At 46.8% G+C, this 19080-nt stretch overlaps 1 protein-coding gene across 3 annotated transcripts; it reads right to left on the bottom strand.

Moving 5' to 3' along the window:
• Nucleotides 1–2234: 2234 nt before the first annotated feature.
• On the bottom strand, nucleotides 2235–17603 carry snx9b (sorting nexin 9b). 3 transcript variants are annotated; one of them, XM_076049566.1, is made up of 19 exons: nucleotides 17239–17603; nucleotides 15367–15453; nucleotides 14325–14399; nucleotides 12579–12680; nucleotides 11808–11882; nucleotides 10538–10700; nucleotides 7208–7343; nucleotides 6216–6300; nucleotides 5607–5732; nucleotides 5409–5526; nucleotides 5189–5319; nucleotides 4977–5080; nucleotides 4781–4884; nucleotides 4576–4653; nucleotides 4120–4196; nucleotides 3220–3309; nucleotides 2637–2751; nucleotides 2454–2545; nucleotides 2235–2366 (listed from the first exon to the last, which is right to left on the bottom strand). In XM_076049566.1, exons 1-19 carry the CDS (start codon nucleotides 17242–17244, stop codon nucleotides 2319–2321), a joined length of 1812 nt encoding a protein of 603 aa, XP_075905681.1. In that variant the 5' UTR covers nucleotides 17245–17603; the 3' UTR covers nucleotides 2235–2318. The 3 variants fall into 3 exon arrangements, with proteins under 3 accessions (XP_075905681.1, XP_075905680.1, XP_075905682.1); XM_076049565.1 differs by lacking the exon at nucleotides 17239–17603 and adding an exon at nucleotides 15565–15690; XM_076049567.1 differs by lacking the exons at nucleotides 11808–11882; nucleotides 17239–17603 and adding an exon at nucleotides 15565–15682.
• Nucleotides 17604–19080: the final 1477 nt, after the last annotated feature.

Here is a 19080-nt window from a genome sequence, read left to right as displayed (position 1 = left end):
TCTGCAGCAGCACTGTGGTAGAAAGAAAGAAAGAAAGAAAGAAAGGAGAAACTGGACTCTGCGTGAGATAAGTCATATCGCCTTGTGCACAACAGGCCGCTGGTTATCTGTGGCATCCGGCAGCGTGGCTCCACATTCAAATTACTGCACTCAAGCGTTTCCATTGGTCCATGTTTGCGCTGTTGGTTTTTGCAAGTGAGTCTGAACGTTTTTGTTTTGTTTTGTTGGCGAAATTGTGAAAGCAGACTTTTTTTTTTTTAAGTTAAATTCTGATGTAAAACAGGGATTTGTTTGGATGGAACGCAACAAAAATGCATGATTTCATCAGTTCGGGTCGGTATAAAATAAAAGGTTTTTAACTCTACAATTTACGAGTGTGGTTGACTTGTGAGGAGGCGACCGAGTTGCACTTCTGCTGTACCCAGAACCAGGATTCACACTAACATTTAATGCTTCCTCACCACTAGATGCCTCTGACTGAGGCTCAGAAGGTAGAGCCTTAGTCACTCCATTGAGTGCCTGGAAAAGCGCTGTAGAATCCATTATCATCATTATTATATAATCTGGCCCTTTAAACTGACCCAGCACCTAGCACACAAAAAAACTATGCATCCACACTCCCAGTGTAGCCAATAAGATGTCGCCTCTTGCCTCTTGGAATCCTCCCGTAGCCTAAATATCCAGCTGCAGCTTACTGGGGCGGCCGACAGCCGAGTGGCAGCCAGGAAAAAAAAAAAAAGAAAAAAAAAGAGCCCTTTCAAGCTCCTCCACAAACACACTCTTTGACCCCTCGCACAGGCCGCCCACTCATTCTCATTCCTGTCCATCGCTGGCCGGAGAGCTCGCCGCCGCCGCCGCCGCACATAAGGCTTTTTCTGTGATTAGGGTCAGGCCGCGTCGATTAGGTTGTATGCAAGGCCGGCGGAGAGACAAGGGTTCTTTTTTTTATTTTTTTGAAAGAAAACACAAAACACACACACACACACACACCGTCACACAACAGACAGAGCATGAAGCACAAGAAACGAGTATGAGTACAAATCATCGTTTAATAAATCAAACAGAATTCCTGCTCCTTCGTTTAGTTACATTGTATTGCAAATACTTCTAGACATAAAAAAAAGTATGTCAATGACAAGAACCACCTGATAGGCCTGATAGAATATAATATATATATTTTTTTAATATAAACTTATTTTTTCCGAGAAAAAAAACATTAAACAAAAGAGTGAACAGGATTAGACGCTGATTGAAAAGTGGGCGGTGAAAAGCAAGACCGTATACGCTGCATAATCCACGACTTCAGGCTGCCGCTACACCTTCGTATCCAACATGTCTTTTTTTTTCTTTAAAAAAACAAAAAAATGCAAATAATCTTCTGGAAATCACGTCTGGCGCCGCCGCAGACAGTCAAGGCTTTGTTATCCAGCTATTTGTTTTTCCTTCTTCCCTCCCTCAAGTGTAAACCTGCAGTATCTCAGGGTACAAGCCGACGGCGGCGACTCTAGTCAACCATTTCTAGTGTCCTCGAAGAGAGAGGAGGGGGAGGACTAGGGAGGGGGGAGGGGGAGGGGCAGGAGAGGCACGAGAGCAGGGAGGGGAGGGGGTGGAGCTTCCTGTTAGCTTTTGGAGGAAATAACGCAGGATGAAGCACAGAGGTGGCCAGGGAGGGCACATATATATGTGTATGTGCACGTGCACGTGCACGCGCGCGCGCGCGCGCACACACACACACACACACACACACACACACACACACACACACACACACACACACACACACACACGTTCAAGGCAGTGCCAGGGAAGCTCTTGTCAGTTGTCAGTGTTGTCTTCCAAAACAAACAAAAACAGGAAACCCTGGTGTGGCAGCAGGAGTGGAGAAAGGCTTTGCTTTGGTTCCGGAACGCCGCTGTACCCACAATTTTCACTTAAAAAAAAAAAAAAAAAAGAATCCCGCCAGCTGTACAAAAATGGCATGTTTGCACTGTAACAAACTGTGATTGCGTGACGTTAATTTGAGAGGCACTAGAGGTCAGAGGTGAGGGTGAGCTGGCTGTTTGGAAGGCAGCAAGGCACGCTGGGAACGGATGATGTGGGCAAAGAGAGATAGACGGAGAGAGAAAGAGAGCGAGGGAGGTGTGATTGGGAGGATCGCAGGGTGCAGAAGGGTTAAATGAACAAGGAGAGGGTGGGGGGAGGTGGAAGAGGAGGAGGAGGAGGAGGAGGAGGAGGAGGAGGAGGAGGAGGGGTGAGACAGGGGGCGTCGCTGAGCCGGTGTTAGTCACTTGGCGGTGTGACGGCGGAGGGCGGCGCCTTCACATGGTGGTGAACTGACTGTGCGCCTGCCTCAGTTTCGCTGCAATCTGCCAAGGGGGGGAAAAAAAACAGAAGAGCTCAGACCATGTGACCGGAGCGGGTGGGGGAGGGGAGGGGTCAAAGGTCAGCTTTACCGTCTCGTAGAACTTGACTTGCTCCTCCAGGTACTGCTGCATGACCCGGTTGTAGTCGTAGATGCGGTTGCTGTGGAAGTGGTTCATCTCGGCTGCGGGAGACAAGAGGCGCCGGGGTCAAAGGTCATGGGTGTTGCGGCAAGCTCCGCCTCTCCCCCTAATGCGGCGAGAGTGTGCGCCTACCTTGCAGGGTGTAGGACATGGTGCTGGCCCGTTTGGCCATGGTGACCTTGTCCTGCGGCGTGATTTTACCGGCCGCCACCAGCTTGTCGCCCTCCTTCACTTTGTCGATGGCGCCCTGCCAAGAGCACAGCGAGAAAAACATCAATCAATTGAAGGTGAAGGAACTTCAAACGCTTTTGTTTCCCACTCAGTCTAATGCTTCTTTCTTTACCATGTTTCATTTCATCACATTTGCCCAGGTGACAAAGTGCTTCGTTAGTTTGTTTCTGTTTATTTCCCTTTTCCTTTTTCCATTTTTTATTTCTTGTTTGTACTTCACTTTATTGTTTCTTGTGATTACTGTATAGTAGAATTTTCTTTTAGTGCTGTAACAGCTTAGTTTCCCAATTTGGGATCAATAAAGTACATCTATTCAATTCAATTCTATTTATCTTCCGATTTTTTTTTTAGTTTATCTGTCATTTATTGCTACGTTTCGTTACAATAAAATAACATTGAATTTTTTTTTTTTTTTTTAACCAATCCCTAAATGCTATCTGCCATTGAAGGCTCCTGCACGGAGATCCTCTACTTCCTGTCGCACCTTGTGCACCGCGATGGTGTCCGGGAAGCATCCGAGAAGACCCTTGTACTCGTTGTTGGTCTCCATGAGGAAGTGGAGGTCTTTCCTGGGCTGCCAGGGAGGAGGAGGAAGGGGGTTGGGAAATAAAAATAAAGACACACGAGGTCAAAACGGGATAAATTTAACCTGAAAGAGGAACAAAGTGAAATCTCAAAAAACAGGAAAGAACCACGCCGATTTGAAAGTGATAACCGAAGAATACGAGGAAACATTATGACACAGTGGAGGGGAGGGAGGTGGCGATGAGTTATACTGGGTTAAATTTAACGCAGGCCACAGAACAGATTTGGGGGGGGGGGGGTAATGAGAAGCGAAGCCGTTTATCTCTACACTTCCTCCGGGCCGCAGCCTCTGATTGTGGAGATACACGCAGCCTCCTGCAAGTGAAGCAACAGCTCTTCTTGTTTTTAGACAAATGTGGTGCGCAGCAGCAGCCATGGACTTTAACCACCTAGCACAGCTGCTGCTAAGCTACAGCTAACACCGCTACAGGAAGGCAGGAGGGGGGAGGGGGTATAGGGTATAGGAGTGCTTTCTGCCCGAGCTTACCAGACAAATCCTCCCTTCGGAAGCTGTAGGAGACCCCTCCCCCCCAAAAAAACAAAAACAAAAAAAACAAAACCCTGAGTTTGATTTAATTACAGCAGATTATATTCCCTCATGTTCAAACAGCGGGACAATTTATTGCTGGGGGTTGGGGGGGCAGTGCCACAGGCCAGGAGGTTTCCTGCAGCAGCTCGTTGAAGCTTGTTGTGCATCAGAAAGTCGGCTGAGAACATCGACAGCAATGTACTCATCTCAGGTCGACCTGAAGTTCCCTCTGTGACGTCACAAAGGGGGGTTGGTGGGCGTGTGACCTACCTGCTCTGCCACCAACTGAGCGATCTCCTCGTACGTCTTCCCCGCCGCCGTCATGGCGTTGGTTAGAGTCGATTCACCTTCAGCACAAAAAAAAGAAAAAGAAAAAAGCTCAAACTTTAACTTTTCATAAATTGTATGTTGTTGTTGTTGTTTTTTTTTTTTTAAGTGTAATACAACTTTTAAAGCAATAAATACAGTTGTGTGTGTGTGTGTGGGGGGGGTGGATGTTTTTGGACACCTCTGGCCTTTGTGATGCAGTGTGTTGCTATTCCTTTTAATGCAGTTACGTCCATATATTTGTGCGCCTCTGTTCTCAGCAAGAACTTTTCAAACACAAAATTAAATTGTCTGGCAAATATTTTAAGGGCCAATTGAGTGAAATCTTCAATGGTGTCCGAACCTCCGCCCCCCCCCCCCCCTCCTTCCTCACTACAGCGTAGCCATGCTGGACGCTACCTTGGTATCCGCTGCTGGTGAAGACGGAGGAGAGGTTCTGGAAGGCCTTGCCGATCCTCTGGTACTCCTTTGGCAGCGCTGTGTGGGGGTGAGGACAAAACCGTGAGAAAGCGGCCGTCTCAGGTGATGACACAACAAGGAGGGGACGAGGCACAGAGCAAACACAAGCAGTCGATGAATGACAGCCCTGTGTGCGTGCACGTACGGCCTGTGCATCTCTTCCAGTGCTCGTGGCCCACGGTGAGGATCTCCTTCACGCCGTCGTCCATGGCTTTGGAGAAGTGGCTGAACTGATCGCACTTCCGTTCCCTGCGTCACACACACACACACACACACACACAGTCAGCCTGGCCAGCTAAACATCCCAGTATGTTTCCAGCCTTGTGTTCAGCGGGACTCACACTTCCGACAGGTCCAGGTCGGGGCCTTCGGGCTCTATCGTGGTGAAGATCATCACTCCCACCGTCTCGTCCTTCTCTGCTTTTCTCTTCCCCGTCTTCCAGTCCTGCGCCGACACGTTGTGCAGTAAAATAAATAAATAAATAACAATCAAACAAAAGCAGAAGCTTTGACCGACTCCATCGCTCGGAAAGCCGCCGCACGCGTTGCAAACCTTCTCGTCCCTGTAGGTGAGGAACGTCTGGAAAACCTCGCTGCTGGAAACGACGGGATGCCGGCACATCCTGGTCATCCAGCCCTGCAACCGCTCCATGCGCATCTTTATGAACTCCTCCTCAAATCGGCCTGCAGGGGGACGAGAGCAGGTTTCCCCGGCTGCAGTTTTTGCTTTGTTCCTTTCTCTACCAAGTGCATCAGCAGCGAAGGCGCCGTACCTGTCACCTGCTTGTCCGGCAGCGAGGGGATGGGGATGCCCGAGCCGAACTTGTCCAGCAGCCTCTCGTACAGCCAGTCAAAGTGCTTGTATCTGTGGTTCACCGTGCGGTTTGTAGTCTGCAATACGTAGATGCGGGGCTTAGCTGAAGGTGGTGAGCTGCAGTGTGGTTCCAGCTCTTTTCTGATTGGCTACTCACGCTGGGTGTGATTTGGTATTCGATGTAGCTTTTCAGGCCGTACATCTTGGAGCCTTTTTTGGGGTCTGCCACCACGCAGTCCAGCTGAGCTTCCGGGTAGGACCAGACGGGGCCGACTTCTCCAATCTGAGAGTGAACACACCAGGGTACACTGGTTATACCAGGGTAACACTAGTTACACTAAGGTAACACTAGTTACGCCATAGTACACTAGTTACGCCGGGGTAACACTAGTTACAGCGGGGTAGACTTGTTACACCAGGGTAACACTGGTTACGCCAAGGTAACACTAGTTACCCCGGGTACACTAGCTACACCAGGGTAACACTTGTTACACCAGGGTAACACCCGTTACACCAGGTTACACTAGTTATGCCAGGGTACACTAGTTACGCCAGGGTACACTAGTTATGCCAGCGTACACTAGTTATGCCAGGGTACACTAGCTACACCACTTCCACACCGTGCAAAACACAAGACTCAAACTGGCAACGGCGGGAATTCATTCCATACGGTTGGAATTTTGACAATTCCATCACTGCCAATCATTAAGCTGCAGTTTATTGAGCGCAGCGTCCACCGTGTTTTAAATGTGCAATGATCACCTACATAGATTGGGAGTTTTTCTTTGCCCTTGGGAGGCTGCTTGCACAGGAGGTAGAGCTCCGGGCCGGACTTGGAGAATCCAGGAAACCTGTTCAATGTGGACGAACAATGAGTAATGAGAAGAAAAATAATGCATAATGTATTTTTGTGAAGTGATGCACATTAGAGCTAAAATGCCGTTACAACCTTTAGAACCCGAGGGGAAGGAAATGCAGACTGCCTAAAGTAAACACAGAGTTGGGAGTTTATGCAAACACTCTAAACACTCAAACATTCTTTTGCCTGCAACTTCCTCCAGTTTCTTTACTCAAGCACATTTAATCTATTCACTGCTTCATGTTTTCAATGTTTAAAAAGACTAAATAAATAAATAAATAAATAAATAAAGTTCTCTGAACCGTTATTACTTCCTCACAGGCCAAAAAAAAAAAAAATCAAAAAAACAACTCCTGTCTCTCTCTCTCTCGCTGCTTTTCCATTGCAGTTTTTCGCAAAATAAAAGTGACATTTATAAAATTTCGACAAAGTGCAATTGCGATTTGAAGGTGTTTCCATTGAATGGTGTGAAGCGCATAAGCTGTGATTCTTGAAAAATCTTGCAGGATGAGATTTTACGAGAATTTGCTTTTGTTTGTTTACTGTCAAGAATTGTTGTTATATTTTTTCTCTTTGATGACTTGTGAAAAAGATTTTGTCTCCTCCTCCGTCCGAACATAACGCGCCATTCTCACTTGAAGTGAACTGGTCACGTGACCCCCATACGTTACGTCCGCTGATGTGTAAATGCGTCTTTCCGTGACACTTTTGCGATATATCTCTATATGGATACGCTTGAATAACCACCTCACGAGAGCATCAAAACCTTTTTTTGAGATGTTTTTCCAAGTTCAGCTGTTCCCATGACCATTTTTTTTTATTGCGATATTTAGGTTTTGCGCAATTCTAGGGGTCATGGTAACGCAGCTTCTCCCTCTCTCTGACGCCAGTCGTCTTACTTGTTGAGGGAGATTTTCATCGATGCGTGAGCTCCGCCCCTCTGCATGGCCCCGGCATCCCCGGCCTCCGACTCGGCGTAGCCGCTGGTGGACTTGACATCGTCCCACTCGTCGTCCCACTCGTCGTCCTCCACTCCTGCACACGTGATCAGGTGCACACATTGCAGTTCTGTCACGGACACTTGGTCTCTCCGACAGCAAACCGAGCGCCAAAAAAAGCATGCCGTTACACGAGTTACAGCGTCAAACCCAAGCTTTTCTTGCATTATACATCAAATCAAATGAAACAAAAGCATGACATCTGAAAGTGACGGGCAAGATGCAACTGCGACGAGCAAAAACAGACCTCAGTTAAGAAGACAGATCATTCATAATTTAAGGGAACATCTTAGCGGTACATCAGTGAGCTAGCACAATAATGGTCTCTTTGCTTAAAGAAATGTGTAAATATTGACGTCTAAGAGCAAGGAAAAAAAACGGCAAAAAAAAAAAACAACCTGTGACAGAAGTTCCTTGAAGCAAATCAGCATAAAACAAACCAAAAACTGGTTCAACGGGAGAACTACTTCTGAATCCTCATCCCCAAAGTCAAGTCAAAGATCCTCTTCTGCAATTCTCAAACTCAATTCACTCACAGCAAACAGACACGGCTGTTTGGCCGCAGACCAACAGTATGAATGAAGACATGAGAGCGAGCACGCACACACACACACACACACACACACGCTTACATTCATCCCAACTCTGTGTTGCAGATCAAATGCTATGTTGCAACAGCCCAAAGAGCGGTGTATAAAAACATCATAAACATCAGGTCAAAACTGAAGCAGGTGACTAATGTAAGCTATCCTGCAAGACATTCTTGTGCATGTGCATCTGGATGTATTATAAGAACTGGATACTGGACTGGCGATTTGGCGGCGCCGATTTTTCCCAGTGGCCACTCAAGGTTCCGCTGCAAAAAAATCCCATGGGCCCAGAGAGCATTTTTCCTCATAGAATGCAATACAAAAAAAATGCCTTTAAAAAGGGTTAACAGGACAACTGTGACCTCACATGCGATTCATAGCAAGTCTTTCTATTGTAGATTTTTCACTCATGGTCTTTTAGTTGTTTAAAAAAAATGACATAGTCCAGAAAATCAGCAGAAAAGAGTTTATTCCCAGTGTGACATCACCACATTGTTCCTGCTGCTGTGTCTCAACTCGTTCTGATTGGCTGCGTCCTGACGTGTCTGCAGAGGACCTATCCCCAGAATGGTTCTGATTGGCCAAATAGATCATGTGAGTTTCAGAGTCGTGATGGGAAGTGACACTACTGCGCATTGCTCTAAGGGCTCATTAATGCGGAAGTCAAAAACCTTTAGAATGAATGGGCCGCCATCTTGGATTCTGGGTGCTTGACGTGCATGCAATTCAAGCGATAACGAAGCTAAGGCTAACCGGTAAATTAGCCAGCTAGCTCTGGCCCAAACTAAACAAATCTTTAATCAGAAGTAACTGCTAAACCTTAACCTACAGTGAATTTGTCACAGACTTCTTAAAATGATCATAGTGTAGCTGTGATAGCTTGCTTAGCTTAGCCGCTGACACCGCGCTGAGCCACTGGTCTACACTGAGAGTGAAACAAAAGAGTAATTCCTCGAAATGAAGAACCAAAATACTCTGACTGCCGACAGACCTTGAAGCACAGTTTGGTCTGTCGTTAGCTACTTCTGTCCCGTACTGACAGGAAGTCAGCCAGTCAGTCAGTGTGACAATCGAACGTGACTCAGAGGCAGCCAGTGTTTTCACAGATGCAGCAGACGCGTCCTTTCAAAATGTCTCCAGTTTGGTTTGGTTTGGCCCGACGGCCCGTTGACTTTTCCACACCACCGGGGGTTAATTTGAAATGAATCAAAAGCTTTACACACATGCATTTAGGAATGTGGAGAATTTCCTAAAACTACTGCCCGGAGCCACGATCCACCATGGCAGGCTGGCACACACACACACACACACACACACACACACACACACACACACACACACACACACACACACACACACACACACACACACACACACACACACACACACACACAAAAATAAGCCACACTCAGGATACCTGTGTAATCAATAAGGCAGGGATAGGGGTAGATGTCTTTGGAGAGAAGGAAAGAAGAGAGAGATGGAAAAAGAAGAACCTTAGTTAAATCCACCTGATGTCTTTTAATCCGACTTGAATCCCTACAAAAAAACAAAAAAACAAGTGCAGAACCAAACCCCCCAAATCAGGTCATGTCATTTGTCTGTCTGAGTCATGTGTGAGGCAAACTTTTCCACCGTTTTGGTGAAAAACAAAATCGCGCCACGTGCCGCCGCATCTGTCTGCAGGGTCGAGCCAGAGGCTGGAGCTGCAGTGACTTCACTGGAAGTCAATGGTGCAAAAACAATGGATACTGGGTCAAATTGGCCTGAGCTGACACTTGGAATTTCCTGCTCGGCGCCGATGCATTGATTGGGGCCGTTTCACGTGTAACTTCCATCCAGTGAGTGAGAAAAATTGAATCTCATCCCCGCAGGTGATCACCAAGAAGCGTGCATTCAGAGGAGAGAGGGGGAAAAAAATGACGGCAAAGTGCAGGAATTCAGAAAATGCAACAACTTGCATTAAAAAAAATTGAAAATAAATACATTTTGTTTGTTTTATGAGGAACTTTTGCACTGAGAGAACTCAAAAGTTTCAGCTCCTTTGATGGCGGCGCTGCTTGTGATGTGTTGAAGTATTTCGGGTGCTCGCTCAAGAGCCTATTTCTTTCACAAGTGCGACCAGGGGTGGCGAAGTATTTAGCAAGACCCACCGTTGCATAAGCGACATGACGGCAACGTCCTTGAAAAGGCTTTGTGCAACTGTAATTTCACCAAACGCGGCTTGCGGCGTGAGCGACAAAGCCCCGGTTTTGCTGGCACGAGAAACAAAAATAATAAAAAAAAACAAAAAACCCAACACAACCGGCACAGTGCCATGCACGGCGCCATGCCGCACAAGCCTGCTTAATTAGATCGCTCCATAAACTCTGCTGTGTTCAGCCTCGGCTGTCCAAACAACCCCCCGCCCGGGCGCACAATATTTATCCTCCAGTTTAAAATGTCAGGAGTCTAGAAGAGTTTGCGACCTTCCCAGGACCTGCAGACACGTTGCACAACCCCAGCCGGGGACTTCAAGACAAGTCTGTGTTTTTCTTAATGCAGAAATCTTTCTATATCAAACTGCACTGAGCCTGTGTAAGTGCACAGTAAGCGGGGGTTCCGGCAGCCCACTGTCTGGCTGCAGGACGGAGCTCCTCACCTGGGCCCTGGTAGGCCTGAGGGTGAGCCTGGGCCGTTGACCCCCAGGGGTCACCTGCGCTCTTCCCCGTCTGGGTTCCCTCGGGGTTGGACGCCCAGTTGTTGTTGGAGCCCCCCCAGGAGTCCGTGTTCCACGTCGACCAGGCCTCATTGCCGTTACTGGCCTGGCAGGGAGAGGACAGGAGGGGAGGCAGAGTGAGGCCGCTGGGAGTCAGAGGCTGAAGTCTTCATTTCAAACAACATGCTGATTGAAGGGGGACGGGGGGGGGAAGAGGCCACGATGCAGAGCGACTGGATCTGTCGATATTAACCTTCTTAACAGTGCCTGGAAAATGCTGTTTGAATACAGCTACCAATGTTATTGTTATGCTGATCCATGATCCAGGAAGCAGCAGATTTAGCCCCGTGTTTACAGCCTCCTGCTAGAAGTGGCGCTCTGCAGGACCTGCCGTATGTTTGCAGACGGAGGACGAAAAACAAGGCAAGGGACCGACACCAGGCAGGAGGTGTTGCGTCAATAAGCCGGGGGGGGGGGAGGTATTGCTTCCCTTTGTGACATCACAGAGGGGCTGATTAGTGTGCAAAGGAGTTAAATGGGACAGACTTTTATCTTGGATGTGCAATCCACAGGCAGGCTGGAGACACATGCTGCATTACTGGCACTTTTGTTTTACACCCGTGCCCATGCAAAACACATTTTGCAAAATCATTCAGCGGCGCTCCTTGTCATGCTCACAAGACCAAAATCCTTGCGCAATCCTTGCCTTGTCATTAATCAATGCGAATGTTACTGCGGCCACACAGAAAAACAAAACCAAATCAAATCCAGAAGAAAACTGATGTGCATGAAGTGGATGTAAAACAACAGCAACAACTTGCAATAAAAAAAGATCTGTACTTTCAGCTGGATCTAAAAACATAATTTAAACAACAATCAATTACTGACATTACAGAAATAAAAGGTGTAATTCCATCGTCTGTGGAGGAAAACCAAAAACGATGATTTCGCGGTGTGATTGGCAGATCTGAGGTGGAATGCGGCGCTCATTGCATCTGATATATTTTGGAAGTGGTGCTGATTCATGACATCGTGTTGCTGGTGAGCGGAGAGGGAAGTGGGGGCGGGGGGGAAGATGGGAGATGATCATGCTGTCCGCAGACGGACCAATGGGAGAGCAGCAAAAGCAGCGGCCTGAGGCGGCGGCGGTGGTGGCGACGGAGGGCTCGGCGGGCGTCGAGCCACCGGCCTCGTCCACCGCCGGGGTGGTTACCTCATCGGGGGACGAAAGGGGGGAGACTGGGGAGACTGGGGTGTCCGGCGGGGGACTTATGCCCCCGGCATCGACCTTGAGGGAGGTGGGAAGAGAAGGTGACATCATGACAAAGAGACGACGGCGGTGAATGTGGGGGTGGTGGGCGTGTCCAAGTTAGAGCGATGCCGGTGAACGTTGGCGCTAGCTAGCTAGCTAGCTGTCCGCGACTGTGAGTGACTGTGAGTGCGGGAGGTGAATCAGGAGAGAAACGAGAGCTCAGCAGCGGCTGACACATTTCCTGGACGGATGCAAACGCTCAGCGGACGCCAAAAGAAAAAATCTACTGATGCAGCACTGCTCTTGAAAGGAGTTACACATGTGGAACTTTTTCTTTTCTCTTATTTTTCCCCCCTTAAAAAAAAAAAAAAAAAATGGCCTGACCACGGTGAAAATATTTTCACAACAGCTGCTCTCACTTCTGCATTTGCGCTTGAACAGCAGAAAAAAAAAAAAAAAAACTGACATCGTGCACTTCTGCTTTTTTTTTTCTATTTTGTTTCCTAAGGTCTGAGCAAGCCACCGTCACGAGCGCCCGCGACGGTGGCGAGCGCACGCATGGAAACATCGCAGGTGCAGAGCGTGAAATCTGTTTTTTTTTCTTTCTTTTTTTTTTTCCCCCTCAGCGCCGGTCCCGGGGACTTCACGGCTTCCTGTTCACACGTCGCTGTGACTGGATGCCAGTAAAGAGACAAATAAAGAAACACGTGCGGCTCTGAGCGCGGGCTTCACCTGGGTCTGCGCAGGAGCCGACTGGGGAGCGTAGGCATCGAAGATGGACAGGTCAGCAGCGGCGGCGCTGGCGGGAGGGAACGCCGTGAACGACTGGCTCACCTGTTGAGTGAGGAGGCAGAAAGTCACCAGGGAACCTCGAATAGATGACCTGCCTGAGGATCCAGGTGAAATTATACAGAGGGGAAATACCAGCTTGGAATAGGGAGGCAAATTACCGATGCATTCATTAGTCATTGATAAGTGGCAATTTTTTTCCCCGAGACCCGAAATTTCACAATGAAAAATGTGTAAGGACAAACATTATTTAACCCTTCAATAATGTTGAGGGTCCAATGTGACCCAGTAAAAACACAAACACTTATCCTCTGACTTTAAGTTGACTTCTAATTCAACTTTTTTTTTCTTCAAAAGAAGTTGTTTAAAAGCAACTTTTTTTCCCCTTGGTATATTATGACCATCACAGTATCTACAGGTGAATTGCTCTTTCCTGCCACTACACTGTTATAATGATATTAACTACCAGTGTAAAAAATGTTTCATTAATTGCGACTAATTTAATCAATATTCTTAATCGACCATTAATCTCTTGTTTTTTTTTCTCCTTACTTTTTTACTTTATTCGAATCTTCTCTCCTTGCTCAGACCACTATTGAATGGTGTATGTTTGTATGTATTGTTGGGTTACAGTTCTGAAAATAAAATAAAGTCATGAGGGAGGGAAAACCAGCAATCTGCAAGCTATGCCCCCTTCTCCCACCTCTTCCCTCAGAATCTCAACTGACAAAGTCCTGCAGACGCCATTGGAGGAGGCAGAAATACCTGCATTAGTCGGCAAAAGTTGGGTTTTAGAGGAGTCGAAAAAACACACTTAAGTGACTTTGCATGGCTAACGGCTAACGCACGTCATGAACTGCATCACTATTGGTTGATTAAATAGAGCTGGAGGAGACTCTGCAGGGAGCTGCTGCCTGCCGCTCGGAAGGAAGACAGTTGGCAAAACTCGCTCAGGGCCTCTGTGGCGGTGAGTCACGTCCTCCGAGCTGCGGCATCGAACCGGACAAACAAACAAACAGACGCCCTAATCAGCAAAACAAGCTGAATGGATGTGATTTTGGTTCCCGCCGGGGTCGGCCAGCACGGCGTACGCAATATTCAAATGTTTTTGCTTTTTGCCGAAAAAAAGATCTCGGCCACCAGTTATTTATTTGAAAAGCAAGTGGAAGAAAAAGAGAAGAAAAGTCATTTTTAATACCTTTTATTTTATTATTTATTCCTTATGCTTTGCTTGTACCCCCTCAGCCGTCTAACCTCTGCTGACTCGCATCCGGCCCAGAGTTATTAGTCATATGAAAAGTATGTCTCCTTTAAAAAGTGAGAAAGAGGCGTCTGCACCTAAACCCTAAGCCTCTAAAAATATTCTAGCATCTCACAGCTACGCCTCTGCTAGGCTTCGAAATACATATTGAGGTCAACTGCGGCCTAATTTGCAAATATTCCCACAGACAGAGAGCCAGTTCATTCAGAAGCGGGCAAAATAACTTTGCAATAATTTTTCCCTGAAGGACCAAAAACACTGCAGAAGACGCACAGTGGACGCCCTGCTCTGACCTCCCGGCTGATGGTTTGTTTTTGCGCGGCGCACTCCCTCAAAACACACACACATTTATACAACAGGCGTCCCATTCTGTGCATATTGCTCTTCAAAGGTTGGCGGCCGCTGTGCTCCCAGTGGGTCCTCCTTACCTCGATGTAGTCCTCCGGCACCAGTCCAACCTCTCCTCTGGAGTTCTGCGCTTCGATCCAGCCACCGCCAATACTCTGAAAGTAAAACAATCGACTTTTTTTTTTTCAATCGACATTTTCTTTGGTTACTTGACTAGAAGTGAACTGGTCACGTGACCCCGTAAATTGTTTCCATGACACCTTTTGCGATATACCTCGGTATGGATACGTCTAAAAAAAAAAAAAAAACACCCCATGAGAGCGTCAGATTTGAGAGCTTTTCCCAAGTTGAGGCGTTTCCATTACCAGTTTTTATTGCCATATTTCGGTTTTGTGCCATTCTAGGGGGAATGGAAACGCAGCTAGGAACAACTGACGATACTGACATTGTTAGCCAGTTATAAATAAGGCAATTTAATATTCCATCGCTACGAAGCAAAACAGTTTCTTGCTCAGCTGCGACTATAAATGTATTCATCTATTATTGACAATTATTGAACTGACATTTTATTGAATTCCACATGCACAGAAACGTCTAAAATTGGAGCGTTTCACTCAAAGTGCCTCACTCCTCCCCTTGTTTCTAAGGTCGAGGGAAGCGGACATCCTGGGGGAAAAAAAAAAAAAAGAATCAGGCTCAAGCAACTGGCTGACCAGCAAGTTACCCGGCGAAAACCTCCAGGAAGGACAAAAAAAAAAAACCTGCATTGTTTCCCTGCGACAGTCAGTCCTGACCGGCCTCAGGCAGACCTTGGGTTTCGAAAACAGTATGCGGGTCAGCAAACAGCGAGTGACCTTTGAACTGCTCCCCATGCACTGTAATGACATCATGTTTGCTCACGCAGTTTGGCCACTTGTGTCCTTCCTTCCTTTCTGTGCGAGTATGGGTGTGAGAGTGCGAGTGCGAGTGCGAGTGTGAGAAACACACACTTGTCATTTAATGACACCCTCAGATCATGTGACTTCTGCCGCTGTGAGGTTTTTCAGTTTTAAACTGGCATTATTACACAAGTGCGGCCGACTGTTTCAGTAGGAGGCGACGCCGTGCAACGCGTCAACTCACCTGATTGGTGATGGTGACCGTCTCGCCTTTTGTCACCGTCAGCTCATTGTTTCCAGGCTCAGCACTGAAGTCGTATAAAACTTGTCCCTTTAAACACAGTCGACACAAAGCAAACAATTTCAACATTGATGAATGACACGTGGGTGAGCGATCGTCACGAACGCAGGCAGGCGTGTTTCTCCGAGCACGGCAACACACCCAACAGCACTGCCAGTGCTGCAGCAGAAAGTCAAAGGACATTAAAAGCAGGTCCGACGAGTTCCTCCAGCTCTATTTCGCTGACGCGATAACAAGGCACAGCGGCGTCGCGTTACCGTCCCCACTATTATTCTGACCCACATCTACCGAACGGCGCTTCCCCAGACCCCAGAGGCCCAAGATGGCACACGCACACCAAAACAAACACACACAAACACACACACACACACACACACACACACACGCATGCATGAGTGAGTGGTGACAATGTGAAAACAGGTCTAAATATAACTCATGGTGGCTTTTCGAGGCGGCGCCGTCGCTTGCTGTTCTTGTTTTGATCAATTTTGTTTCACTGACATAAATAGGACAGCCTCAATCCACTTTGATATAGAATTCTTTACCGAGACTTTAAAGAAAACAAAGACTATTCTGCACATTGATCAGCTGAATGGAACGTCAGGGTTCAACTTCAGCGTTGCCATCTGCCAGAAAGCAACGCAGCAGGTTGATTGACCTCCTTTTGCCTGCAGTTTCACTTCCATGGGTAAATTGTGCCACCTACTACTCTACTTAACCTATGGAAGTCACTGAGTGAGTGTCCAAAGGTTTTCCCCCATTGGGAGTGTTGCCTTGTTGGCGCTCAACACAGAACCAAGCTAAACTTGCGCACAGCGTGCTTTCAATGCATCTTGTATCAGCTAAGATAAAGCGAATTCATAGAGATTGCGAGATTTAAAATGATAGATTGTCCTAGTTTTGATGCGTCTCTTTTTTCAGCGTCCCTTGGTCAAATAGTGGATGTCTATTATTCTGTCCTCTCATATTTCAGGGTTACCTGGTTGCCATATGTTCTACAAAGCGCTGCCTTGGTGATTGGCTTTACACAACAGACAAAAAAAAAGTACATACATATATATATATATATATATACACACATATATATACACATATATACACACACATATATATATACATATATATGTATAGATGTATTTTATCACACTAGTCTTGTGTGTTTTATTTTCATTTAAAAAGATATTTTACTTTACGAGGCCAAACTCTCTCAACGGCGAACAACCAGGCTACAGTTTGCTTTAAGTGTGGTGACAGCTACTTAGAAAGAAGAATCTTTGTTTATCAGCCTACACCTTAATCTCACATAATTGTGAGGAACGATAGATATAGGCTTTTTTGTTTTGTTTTGGGTTTTTTTCTTTGCCGCTTTTTAATCTGGCGCTGTCAGCGAAACCCACCGAAGACTACCAATCCCAGCATTCCGCGGGGGCTGGGATGACCCGCACTGAGGAGGTAGTAAAATGTCACAAGACATTTTTTCGTGAGAAACATTTTCCATATACAGGCGAGCAAAAAAAAACAAAACAACAACAACAACCGCTTCGCATTACGAACGTGTTTCAGGGTTTCCACTGTAGGCACACGTAGTCGAGTTTCGACACGTTCTCACCGGCGTTTGACGGTCGACCGAGTGCGTTTTCACTGTTACAGACTCCCTCCGAATGCCGAGGAACTGTAACGACGTCCGAGGTCCCGTAAGATCCCTAGTGTCGCATTTCCCCGAAAAATAAATATCGACGGATCGCAGCCGAGGCGGACACACAAGGAATTCCGTGGTATACAAACGTTGGGAAAGTTGTGTTAACGCATATTTACCGCCATTCTCGAAGCGTTGATCAATCATTACCCAACACGGGCCCTGCGGTTCTTTGGGATCTGTAAATCCTCAGCTGAACATTTCCACCCCGCTGCCTTTTTCTTCCTCTTTTTTTTTTTTTTCTTCTTTCAGCTGGAAGCGAGGGAAGCTCGGCAAACAGGTCCTCGGCTTGGGTAGGCTCGCTCGCGGCAGACGTTCCACGGTTTGCCGCCTTTAAAAACGCGTTTAAATCCCTCAGGGTGTGTGGAGAGAGTCGGTGGACGCGAGCGGAGTCGCGACAGTGAACTCCCAAGTTTTGAAAACGCTGTTGCTGCTGCGCTTTGCCTGACAGCGCGGAGCCGTGCGGAGGAGGGAGTGACCTGCGCACACAGACGTTATGGCAAAATGTGCGTGGCCTGCCGAGAAGCTAGCTGCGTGCCCGACGCGGGAACGCGCAAAGACAATATCTCCTTCAAGTGTGCTCGAAAGCTGTGCTTTTGAAAACTAAGCAAGCTCGACCCTTGAATATAAAACGGTAATATTAATATATACTACTTATTAATGCAGGGTTGTTTATTTTTTTTGCATTACATGTATGTTTTACTTGATTTGAATTTGAGCTTACGTCAAATATGTGTATTCTGTGTGATCTATTACAACAACGTTTCTTCAGTGTAAAGTCTTGAGAAAGAAAAGTTAACAGGAAAAAAGCCTTATGTACAACTAAAGTCACACACACACACACACACACACACACACACACACACGGTAAGGGTACTGCTAGGGCTGAATACAATAATAAAATAAAAAGAATGGAAGGCAGAAGGCAGTGGAAGACTGGGTGGTGTGTGTGTGTGTGTGTGGGGGGGGGGGGGCGCGCGGGCGGTGGGGGGGGGGGGGGGGGGGCGGGTTATAGGAATTTTAGCGGGGAAAACAAGTCTGTTTCTTTTATTAGTTCCCAAGAGGTGCGTGTAATTTATACCAGACATGGATTATTACATAACCCCTGAGAAAATATTTGGCAATTTCACCATCAAAGGCCCAGTTTTAATATAGTAGTCTAATACGGAGGATGTAAATCTGTCAATCAAACAAATAGCCCCCGGTTTTAAACAGCTCATTGCAATAGTGACGAGCGCATTAATACTATGAGAACATTACGGGAGCCATCCAAAAGAGACATATTAATTAGCTCGGAATGAAAGTCGTATTAATGGTTCTTAAAATGTAATGCACAATGTCCTAGTACTTCCTGCTCAGGTTTCCAGGACACGCTCAGAGGACTCAGCTGCGTCACAGATACATCCAGCTGTTGATTTAACCACGCATTTGGAGCAAGCCAACCACTGTTGTTTACTTACTGAATGAATCATGGAAAGAGAGCAGAGGAAACGGGTTTCCAACGTTATCACGCTGAGGTCGACCTCTGCTGGCCTCAGCTTGCTATTGCATTAAATGTGTGGTTCTCCTTAATGTCTCTTGTGGTCACAGAGACAAACAAAAAATAAATAAATAAATAAATAAAGCTCTGTTGGAATGTGGCTGTGGAATTAAAAACCCATCGATGGAAAACGGCTGAGATGCTTTAATTGCTGTTTGCTGTCGGGAGTAACACAAAAGGCCTGATCACCGGGACCAAATCCTACCCCATCGCACTGAAGACTGCATGTGAAAGCAATGTTTATGGGTAAACCTGCCTTGAATATGATCACTGTTTGGCGTGTGAAGAAAGGAAAGACAGAACGGTTCACATTTCCGACTCCAAAACAACATTTTGTCCTGGCACTTGTGCTGTGTAACGAGCAAACAGTGAGTGATTTAAGTTTTTGAGTTTCTTCTTGGAGCTCCTGATTTAAAGTACA

Source organism: Nelusetta ayraudi, unplaced genomic scaffold (assembly GCF_046127955.1).
Source record: "Nelusetta ayraudi isolate G7.1 ecotype Tasmania unplaced genomic scaffold, CSIRO-AGI_Nayr_v1 ptg000118l, whole genome shotgun sequence".
Taxonomy (NCBI): Eukaryota; Metazoa; Chordata; class Actinopteri; order Tetraodontiformes; family Monacanthidae; genus Nelusetta; species Nelusetta ayraudi.
This window is presented reverse-complemented; position numbering and strand designations above follow the sequence as displayed.